The 11101-nt window shown below is 45.4% G+C and overlaps 1 protein-coding gene across 2 annotated transcripts; it reads right to left on the minus strand.

The window, feature by feature from the left end:
• Positions 1–628: 628 nt before the first annotated feature.
• OXGR1 (oxoglutarate receptor 1) lies at positions 629–9946 on the minus strand. 2 transcript variants are annotated; one of them, XM_069602392.1, is made up of 2 exons: positions 9898–9946; positions 629–3535 (listed from the first exon to the last, which is right to left on the minus strand). In XM_069602392.1, the coding sequence occupies exon 2, from the start codon at positions 3459–3461 to the stop codon at positions 2448–2450; it is 1014 nt and encodes a 337-aa protein (XP_069458493.1). In that variant the 5' UTR covers positions 3462–3535; positions 9898–9946; the 3' UTR covers positions 629–2447. The 2 variants fall into 2 exon arrangements, with proteins under 2 accessions (XP_069458493.1, XP_069458494.1); XM_069602393.1 differs by having other exon boundaries at positions 629–3477; positions 9898–9929.
• Positions 9947–11101: the final 1155 nt, after the last annotated feature.

The following is an 11101-nucleotide window of genomic DNA, read 5'->3' on the forward strand; positions in this document are numbered from 1 at the left end:
CGTCCATGGGATTTTCCAGGCAAGAGTACTGGAGTGGGGTGCCATTTCCTTCTCCAGGAGATCGTCCCGACCCAGGGATTGAACCCCGGTCTCTCACATGGTAAGCATTGTAGGCAGACGCTTTACCGTCTCAGCCACCAGGGAAGATCACATTCAGGTTGCTTCCATATCCTGGCTATTGTAAACCGCTCCACGTGGTATTTACAAAACAACAACAACCCAAGATAGGACTGCAAGTTTCTACTGTTGAGGGCCTGAGTTTGATCCTGGTCAGGGAACTAAGATCCCAAAAGCCCAGGAGAAGATAGCTCAGAAGGTTCTGTGTGGAAAGGCACCATCATCCAGGGAAGTTTGCAGAGCTGCTGGCCTTCCTCTTTCTCCCCTACTTGCCTGGAGTGTCCCAATAAGCATCCTCACTTAGGTCTGAGCCAGATGGCAAGTTCTAGAAGATCCCGAAAATCACAAAGTGTTCCTATGATACACTCTGCTTTGTTTAAATCATCTGCTCCAGCCTTATTCCATAACTGGTTCTTATTTTTGTACCATAAACATGGAGAACATAAGTTTCAAGTAATTAGAATGGTGGTAAGGCTGCATTTTCACAGAAAACTATTATCAGCCTATTCAGTGATTTTAAATTAGTTTATTAACTGTATCAACACATTTACCAAGGTTTTGAGTATCCAGACTAGGCATTTTCTTAAATATTTACATTTAGTGCTAATTAAGTACACACAATTCAGAAATTGCTTCAGCTGTTACAACAGAGAACATATTTTCAACAGAGACACAAAAGAAAAGGTATCTAAGGAGAATCAGTGTTTCCTAGAATATTTTGTCACAGAAATCAAAACAATGTTCAGTTCAGTTCCGTTCAGTCACTCAGTCGTGTCCGACTCTTTGCGACCCCATGAACTGTAGCACACCAGGCCTCCCTGTCCATCACCAACTCCTGGAGTTTACCCAAACTCATGTCCATTGAGTCGGTGATGCCATCCAGCCATCTCATCCTCTGTTGTCCCCTTCTAATACTCAATATATACATGGGGTTTCCCCGATGGCTCAGCCTGCAATGCAGGAGACACGAGAGATTTGGTTTTGATCCCTGGGTGGGGAAGATCCCCTGGAGGGGGAAATGTATACTCCAGTATTCTTGCCTGAAAAATCTCACGGACAGAGAAGGTTGGCCGGCTATATCCAAAGGGACACAAAGAGTCAGACATGACTGAACGACCAAAAAAAAAAGAAAAAATATACATTATGTTTTAAAGTACTTCTATTACCCCTAAAGTGCTTCTTCCTTCTCCAAGAAATGTTGATAATTACTAGTACAGCTTAAAAAAAATTATAAATTCAATAAGAATTTTTTTAAATTATTTTAAAAAACATTTGGTCATGCTGGGCAGCACTCAGGATCTTAGTTCCCCAACCAAGTCAAATTTGTGCCCCCTACAGTGGAAGCATGGAGTCTTAACCACTGAACCCCCAGAGAAGTCCCTCAATAACAATTTTTTAAATGATCTACAACAATAAAAACATAATCCCCCAAATATCTTGCAAGTATTAGTTTCAGCTATTTACATGGAGATCTTTGAATTGTCTCAAGAGTATCACACTGAATTGTTTTAATCTACAAAACTGACTAAAGCCTAGTGAAAACCACAGTTTAGTACTTTCAGAGCAAATTTTGAAAAAAATTTAAAGACATGAGGTTTTTAAAAAGTGAATATTAAGAAATACACAAATAAGGCTTTGAGTAGTTTAGGTGCTCATGACAAACAGACCTGAGCAAAAAAAAAAAAAAAAAAAAAGCAAAAAAAAGAAAATGTAAGTGAGAAGATTGGCTTTCTCTTATCATGGCCTTAAATCTATAGCAAGTAGGTAAACTTCAATTTATATATATATATACTGGTGGCTCAGTGGTAAAAAAAATTTGCCTGCCAAAGCAGGAGATGCAGGTTTGATCCCTGGGTTGGGAAGATCCCCTGGAGAAGGAAATGGCAACCCACTCCAGTATTCTTGCCTGGGAAATCCCACGGACAGAGGAGCCTGGTGGGAGTTCGTGGGGTTGCAGAAGAGTCGAATATGACTTAGCAACTAAACAACATCAACAATAATGTGCAAATATGTGTGTGTATGTAATTATATATATATATATAAAGCTGGTGAGACTAGATGTCCTCCCAGAGGGCCCTGAGTTCCCATGGTTCCAACTCGGCATCTGAATACTTGACTTATATGTGTGTATCCTACTCTTTTATCTACCCAAGGGGAGATCTCAATAAACTGATTGCAAAGAATTCACAGCAGCCCCGCCCTGGCTTTGGGATATAATGGCCTGAGTGCACAATATTGACTGAGAATTCCACTGAGGGAGACAGTCCGGACTTCTTAGAAGTTATTATTAAAGTATCAGCATTTCAATTTGGCTGAGCACATGGGGTGTTTCAAGGGTTGTTTGACTGACTGACTTTCTTTCCCTGCTCCAGGTCCCCGCCTGCTCTGCACCTTACCATGGAGCAGACGGCCTGCTGGAAGTTGCTGCTGACTACCACGTACAGTAATAGGTTACCAAAGGTGTTCAGGGCAGCTAGCGGTCTCGAAATGATGTATGCTTCATGGATCTGATGCTCAGTGGAGCAGCTAATGGAAAGCAGGCGAGATTCGATCCGAATGACCCTCAAGATATGGAAGGGCAAAAAGCATATATAAAACACGAGAAGCAGCAGAATGGTGAGCCTGCGTGCTTTCTGCTTCAGGCAGCTGTGCGTCTGAGGTCCTTGCGTTAGGGTGTAGATAATCATTGTATAGCAGAGCGTCACTATCACCAAGGGGAGGCAGAAAGTGGTGGCAGTCAAAATTAGATTGTACCATTTGATGGTCATGAGGTCATCCGAGCTGGTGAGGTCAAGGCAGGCGGATCTATTGGTGCTGGTGGTAGCTGTGATCAGGAAGGTCATGGGTATGACGGCCACCAGCGACACAATCCACACCACCGCACAGGCCACCACGGCCCATCGCTTTTTGTGGACGGAGAAGCAGCTCATGGGGTGAATGATGACAAAGTAGCGGAATATGCTGAAGCAGGTGAGGAAGAGGATGCTGCTGTACAGGTTGAAGTGGAAGCCGAAGCGGATGAACTTGCACATGAAGTCCCCGAAGACCCAGTGTTCTCCGCCAGCGTAGTAGTGAATCAGGAAGGGAAGACTGGTGAGATACAGCAGGTCGGTACAGGCCAGGTTCAGCATGATGACCGTGCTGCTCCTCCAGGGCCGCATTTTGAAGATGTACGTGGAGATGGCTATCACATTTCCGGGAAAACCCACCAGGAAGATGATGCTATAAATAACAGGGAGGTAGTGCGTCTTGAGTGGGATCTTTTCATTGGTGCAATTTTCAAGAGCAGCTGCATAATCGGGAAAATCAGAGGCATTTGCAAAATCATCTAGTGGCTCATTCATGGCTGTCTCCTTTCATCTTGCAAGAAGACAAAGAGAGTTCAGTTTGGCAATACAGACCAAGAGAAAGTAACTCGCTGATAAAGGAAAATAGAAAACATTAATGGTAGGGTAATGAAAACAATGATCCACTTTTAAACAAAAATTGCTTGAACAGCCTCAATTGGCCACTTCTTTCTCTTTAATCTCCAAAGAGAAGAAATTGAATTTCTAAGAAAATGACTTTAAGGCAAGTTACTAAAGACATCTAACAACGATATAAAAGTTAAATGCTGTGAGAATTAAAAGGGCTTCCCTGGCGGCTCAGCTGGCCAAGAATCTACCTGCGTTGCAGAAGACCTGGGTTCAAAACCTGGGTTGAGAAGATCCCCTGGAGAAGGAAACAGCTATCCACTCCAGTATTCTGGCCTGGAGAATTCCACAGACTGTGTTGTTCATGGGATGGCAAAGAGTCAGACATGACTGAGAGACTTTCACTTCACTTCATAAGAATTAAAATGAAGGATTTGGGTGGAAAACCCCATGTGTAGCTGTGAAAAACAACTTAGCCAGGCTGCTACTGGGGCAAGCTCTAAGGTATCACCGTTAGAGACCTACTCACAACAAGATCCACCATTAATCATGCATAAGGCTATCTATTTTAAATATAGCAGTGTGCACATGTCACTTCTGGGCTTTCCTGATGGCTCAGTGGGTAAAGAATCCACCTGCAATGCAGGAGACTCAGGTTTGATCCCTGGGTTGGGAAGATGCCCTGGAGGAGGAAATGGCAACCCACTCAAGTATTCTTGCCTGAAAAATTCCACAGACAGTGAAGCCTGGTGGGCTATAGTCCAAAGGGTCACGAAGAGCTGGACACAATTGAGCGACTGAGCACCCCCCTGAACACGTCAGTCCCAAACTCCTAATCGATCATCCCCGCCACCCCAAGGACCTACTGTATAACACAGAGGACTCTGAACAATATTCTGTAATAACCTGAATGGGAAAAGAATTTGATAAAGAATAGATACATGTATATGTACAACCGAATCACTTAGCCATACACCTGAAACTAACACAACGTTATTAATCAGCTATGCTCCAATATAAAATAAATATTAAAAAAAGATTCAATCACCAAAACAAAATAATCACCCGTGAGGCACTTCACCACAGTATGACCTCTAAACTTGACCAAAAGCTGAGAAATATTTCTCATCCCTATTTTACAGAAGAGACTAAAACTGCAACCTATTCCTGATAGCATCTAGTGGCACAGGTGGGATTCGAACCTCTGTTTGTCTGACTTAATGCATTCTCTTTCCAAACTGCCTCCCTCTGCACCTCTCAGTCAGGATGGCCCTAAATGAGGGGTGTGATAGGAAGTGCAAAGGCATGGAAAGACTGAACACTGGACATTTTTAAATGTAGATGTCATGCATTCCAACTTGATGTGTCTGGTGGATTTCATTTTCAAATGTCAGCTCTTCCAACCCATTTAATGTAATTTGTTTATGTTGTGGGGGGGGGGAGGGGGGGTGCACCGTGTTTGAAGGGGAAGAAGGAACAGCAGTTCCATGCAGGGTTAAGAGCTAGACTGCAATAAACCAGAGGGCCTGACCTTGATTCTGTTCAGTCAAAGAGAAGTTGTGTGTCCCTAAGCAAGTTGCTTACACTCTCCTGTACTGGGAAGGAGGGGGAGTTGTACTCTAACTTTCTTCTTCTTGCTTATCAGTGTTTGCTAAAATTTTGACTGTGTACTTCAGCATGATGTTCATTTAAAAGAAGAATTACTTACAATTAGCTTATTATTCAGCTGTAAATAGCTGTTGGTAAAATGTATCCACTTACATATTTATGCAGTGCCCACTGTGTATTAATTAGGCACTCTGCCAGATCCTAGAGATACCAAATGAATAACATGCACAGATGTACAAGCCACTATCACAGCCTACTTGGGGAGATGGACAGAGAAATTATTTTAACAAAGTACAACTCTGCCTCATAGAACTGTCAATATACCACCACCAGCACCACACGAAAAGATAAGAAAAACACTTGGACACCACTGGACACACAATAAGTGCTCAATAAATGGTAGCTATTAATTGCTAGGGGCTTCCCTGATAGCTCAGTTGGTAAAGAATCTGCCTGCAATGCAGGAGACCCCGGTTTGATTCCTGGGTAGGGAAGATCTGCTGAAGAAGGGATAGGCTACCCACTCCAGTATTCTTGGATTTCCCTTGTGGCTTAGCTGGTAAAGAATCCACCTGCATTGCAGAAGACCTGAGTTCAACCCCTGGGTTGGGAAGATCCCCTGGAGAAGCGAAAGGCTACCCATTCCAGTATTCTGGCCTGGAGAATTCCATGGACTGTATAGTCCATGGGGTCACAAAGAGTTGGACATGACTGAGTGACTTTCACATGTTAATTGTTAAGTCCTTTGATAGATGAATAGAACAAGGCTGTACAATAGTAATGATATAACAAGGGCTTCCCTGGTGACTCAGATGGCAAAGAATCTGCTTGCAATGCAGGAGTCCTGGGTTCAATCTCTGGTTTGGGAAGATCCCCTGGAAAAGGAAATGGCAACCCACCCCAGTATTCTTGCCTGGAGAATTCTGTGGACAGAGGAGCCTGGCGAGCTACAGTCTATGGGGTTGCAAAGAGTTGGATGCGACCGAGTGAGCAACACTTTCACTTTCACTATATTACAAAAAAGAAAGGGATTAACTACCGGGGTACATGACAGGTCACTAAAGGAACAGCATTTAGGAGGGAACATTTCAGCTTTTCAGGAAACAGGCAAGAGGAGAGGAAGCATTCTAGGCAAAGAAAACAGCATGTGCAAAGGCACTGAGGTCTAACAGAGTTCAAGGGATTTTAAGAGAAACCTCAGAATACATGTAAACATCTATCACTTTTATTTTGAATGAATTGGGGCAAGAATAGCTCAAGGATAGGAAACCTGCCAGAGTTGGGGAGGGCAGTTGTCAGAATCCTCACACAAGAGGCCAGCGCTCCCTGAAAATGAAAGTGTCACTCAGTCGTGTCCAGCTCTGACAACTCCATGGACTGTAGCCTGTCAAGCTCTTCTATCCATGGGATTTTCCAGGCAGGAAGACTGGAGTGGGTAGCCATTCTCTTCTCTAAAGGATCTTCCTGACCCAGGGATTGAACCTGTGTCTCCTGCATTGCAGGCAGATTCTTTACCATCTGAGCCACCAGAGAAGCCCGAATGCTCCCTGGGACCTTGTATTCCTGATCCAAAGTGAATGCGTTTCTCCTGGTCCAGTTAGTTAACCCTCGGGGACAATGCTACTGGCAGAATTATCACGGACACAGCACTCGGGGTGATAGGAGTCAGGCACTGCTGACCAGCAAGGATGCTGCGAGGCCAGAAGACCACAGCCTGTCCCTTGGCCAAAAGCCATAATGCACTCATGCACAGATAGAAGGCAGTCATTTAAATCCCAAAGAAAACAGTCAGGGAGTCCCCGAAGCAGCACTTCCTGAAATCTGTTCTTAGCAAGTCCAGATTCAAGACCTCATCGCCTATCTATCGACTCCTTGAAAGCAGAAACAAGAAGTCACCTCCTACCCCAGGGGCTGACACACAGAGGGCCTCAATAAACACATTTGTGAATAAAAGAATCATTGTACTGAAAAGCTAGTGTAGCAGCAACTGTTATTGAAAAAAAAAAAAGTTTGGTTCTTTTAATGGCTTTAAAGTAAGGAGCAAAATTAATTTGTCATTGCAAATAAACCCCTGCCATGTTAATGGGGCCATTTAAACCATAATCATATCAGGAAAAGGCAGGCTGTAGGTAGAAACAACCACCTCATTGTTTTGAAAAACAACAGTGCAATGTGGGATTTATTTAGAGTGACTGACTGAGAAATGTCACCTCCATCCCTTAAACCTCACTGAGAGAACGGTTTGAGTTTACCAAACACGTGTGAAGTTAAGAATGGGAGGCGAAAACTAGTCGGGACCATGAACCAAGTAGAATGAGGCAGTTTCTTTCCTCATCAGTCCTAGAGTCCTGTGCGATTCACAGCTGCTACCAGAGCACCAGACTGCCACAAAGGAGCCATGTCCATGTCAAAGGACATTGTGGAATAATGCAGTCTATTCCCTACCCTTGGCAACAACAGTGGATCTCAATCGTAGGGAGGTTACAGACCACCTAAGGCTATCAGACTCTCTATAAACTACAGATAATAATCTATCAAGCTTCAACAAAACCAGATAGATATGTTTCAACTAAACTACAGGGCATACAAATAAAAGCCAGCACCAAAGATTTGGGAATTTTTTTTATAATGGAAAAACCCTGTCATTTTAGCCTCTACTTTTCTTTTTCTAAAAGTGGGAAGAGATTGCAAGGGTTTAAGGCTAGCTGCAGGATGTCAGTGTTTTGAAAACACATAGCTCAGGACCTCCAGCCTAAGACCAGCCTGCCCATGAACCTCACAGACTGGGACTGCAAGTTTTTGTGGATAAAGGAGGCAGGAACCAGACATGGTGTCTACTCACAGGGCCAAATATACTGCTTTACATTCACGGAGGACTCTTGCCCACTTGGAGGGAACAAATCCAGCGGGATGAATGATGCGGTGTGATTTCGCTCGGGTAGCTGAGAATTTTGCAGTAAACTCCCATCCAACCCTCCCCCACCCCCGCACACTCCTCTGCAGCTCGCCCCAGCACACCCTGGGTTTTCCTAGTGCTTTTCTAAGGCTAAGCTACCATCCATTCTCTCCTCCTTTCCCCAGGTTGCCAGCTGACCAGGGAGACACAGACTTGGAACCCTGGCCCTCTCACCCACCCTTGGAGTCCTCCAAAACCCTGCAGCTGAGGTTGCATGTGGTTACCAAGAGAAACTTTGGATACACCTTTCATTCACAAAGGTTCATCCTGGTTTCACTATCTGTGTGTGTGTGTGTTTATGCTAAGTCACTTCAGTTCAGTTCAGTTCAGTCACTCAGTCATGTCTGACTCTTTGCAACCCCATGAATTGCAGCACGCCAGGCCTCCCTGTCCATCACCAACTCCAAGAGTTCACTCAGATTCACGTCCATTGAGTCAGTGATGTTATCCAGCCATCTCATCCTCTGTTGTCCCCTTCTCCTCCTGCCCCCAATCCCTCCCAGCATCAGAGCCTTTTCCAATGAGTCAACTCTTCGCATGAGGTGGCCAAAGTATTGGAGTTTCAGCTTTAGCATCATTCCTTCCAAAGAAATCCCAGGGCTGATCTCCTTCAGAATGGATGGGTTGGATCTCCTTGCAGTCCAAGGGACTCTCAAGAGTCTTCTCCAACACCACAGTTCAAAAGCATCAATTCTTCAGCACTCAGCCTTCTTCACAGTCCAACTCTCACATCCATACATGACCACAGGAATATCCAACTCTTTGCGACCACATGGATGGGCTCCTCTGTCCATGGGATTCTCCAGGCAGGAATACTGGAGTGGGTTGCTATTTCCTCCTCTGGGGGCTCTTCCCAACCCAGGGATCGAACCTGAGTCTCCCGTGTCTCCTGCATTAGCAGGTGGGTTCTTTACCACTAGCGCCACCTGGGAAGCCCCAGTTTCCTCATCTACATATTTATTAACTAGTTGAACTTTGAACTAGTGGAAAACAGACCAACTCTTAGCTCTCTTTTGTGATGAGGGTGAATGTTGTCCACCCTGGACCCTGAAGGAAACCCCTCTCCCCAACTCTTCCCACAAACCCAAAATTTCAGAGAAGAATCTGCAAGTCCAGTACCCTGAGGACCCTCAGGACCTGCCATGCTGATGCCAAAGATGCGATTATAGCTATTTAATCATCGATATTTTCCAATTAAAGAAAATTCATGGAAATGCCCATAAAGACACACACAAGCTTTGCATACAATCTGGAGGTTTAGAGATTGTATTAGTTCGCTTAATCTATAGCAAGGAAAGGAAACAAGATATAATAAAAGCATTTCAGGGGGAAATGTGTTTTTCCCCTTGTTTGTGGTGGGGTTGGCCAGACAGCATCTTTGGACTTTGTTAACACCATAAAGCCCAGAAACACACAGTGTGAGCTAAGAAGGCATCCGGAGCCGAGAAGCAATCGATGTCAGAGAGGAACTCAATGCCCCCAGAGTCCCCACGCTTGGTCTCGAAAAGGGTAAGAGAGGAAACCAACAGTCAGGAACTTCTGCAGGTCTCCCTGAGACAAATCTCCGGCCATTCTAGCTTTAACTGTCCCCAGGTGCGTCCTCCTCCATACCACAACGCGGGGTCTACACCTACGGTTAAGTTGGGGGCCCGGGACTCCCACTTTTCCTGGGTCCTGCAGCAGAGATTGGCCCGGAGGCTCTGTTCCCTCTGGGTGAGTGCATCCCGCATCCCAGGTCCCCATTCCCGGATGAGCGCCGGTTCCCCCCACACCCGGCTCCCTCCCGCCCCGAGCCCAGCTCACCTGGTACCCCAGGCGCGGCCGCCGTGCGCCCCAGTGGCGGGACGGCCCCAGCAGAGGCACGCGCGCCGCCCCCGCCCCTCCCACCGCGGGAGCCCGCGCCGCAAGTGCGCGCCCAGGTCCCGCCCAGCCCGCCGCGGACAGCACCCTCGGTCATCCACTTTCATGGGCAACGCGGGGACATCAGCTTCTGCTCCCGGGGATCTCTGGACCTCCTCCACGCCTATTTTACGCGAAACTGCCCAGAGAGAGTATTTACAAGGGAGCAAACACAGCCTTTTCATACTGTTTGTACTGTAGGCTCCCGGAGTAGACATCCCGGTATGGGGTTCGTGATGGACAGGGAAGCCTGGAGTGCTGCAGTCCATAGGGTCACAAAGAGTTGGACAGGACTGAGCGACTGAACTGAAGTGAACAGAAACGTAGCCTGGCAGGAGGGTTCTCGCCCCAGATCCATTGTAAGAAAAAGATCTCGCCCCAGATCCATTGTAAGAAAAAGATTACTAGAAGCTTTCCCAAGCAAAAGATGCTTGGGCATTTTCCCTTGGTGACCAGAATGTCCTGGTAAAGAGGAAATGGCTTAACGGGATTATTTAAAGACAGGTTTTGGGTCCTAGAAATTTAGGTGTGGAAAGGACATTTACAAGTATCCAGTCCTAGGAATATACACAGCTGCAGTTGCTGTGGAAAACAGCATGATGGTTTCTCAAAAAAAAATTAAAAATAAAATGACCACGTGATCCAGCAGTTCCATTCTGGATATATTCCCCAAAGAATCAAAAATAGAGTTTCAAAGATATGGGTACACACACGTTCATAGCAGCATTATTTACAGTAGCCAAAATGTGGAAGCAGCTCAAATGTCCACAGGAGCATAGATGGATAAGCAAAAAGTAGTATGTGCATACAAGGGACTCTTATTCAGGCTTAGAGAGGAAGGAAATTCTGACACATGCTACAATATGGATCAACCCTGCGGACATTACATTCAGTGAAATACGCCAGTCTCGATACGATAAATGTAGTATGATTCTGCTTACATGAGATGTTTAGAATAGTCCAATCCATAGAGACAGAAAATGTCAATACAATGGTGGTTGCCAGGGGCTGGAAGTAGAAGGGATGGGATGTGTTTGTTTAATGGGTACAGAGTTCAGTTTTGAAAGATGAAAACAGTTCTGGAGGTGGGCCGGGCTAATGGTAGCAC

Source organism: Ovis canadensis, chromosome 10, assembly GCF_042477335.2.
Source record: "Ovis canadensis isolate MfBH-ARS-UI-01 breed Bighorn chromosome 10, ARS-UI_OviCan_v2, whole genome shotgun sequence".
NCBI classification, from domain to species: Eukaryota; Metazoa; Chordata; class Mammalia; order Artiodactyla; family Bovidae; genus Ovis; species Ovis canadensis.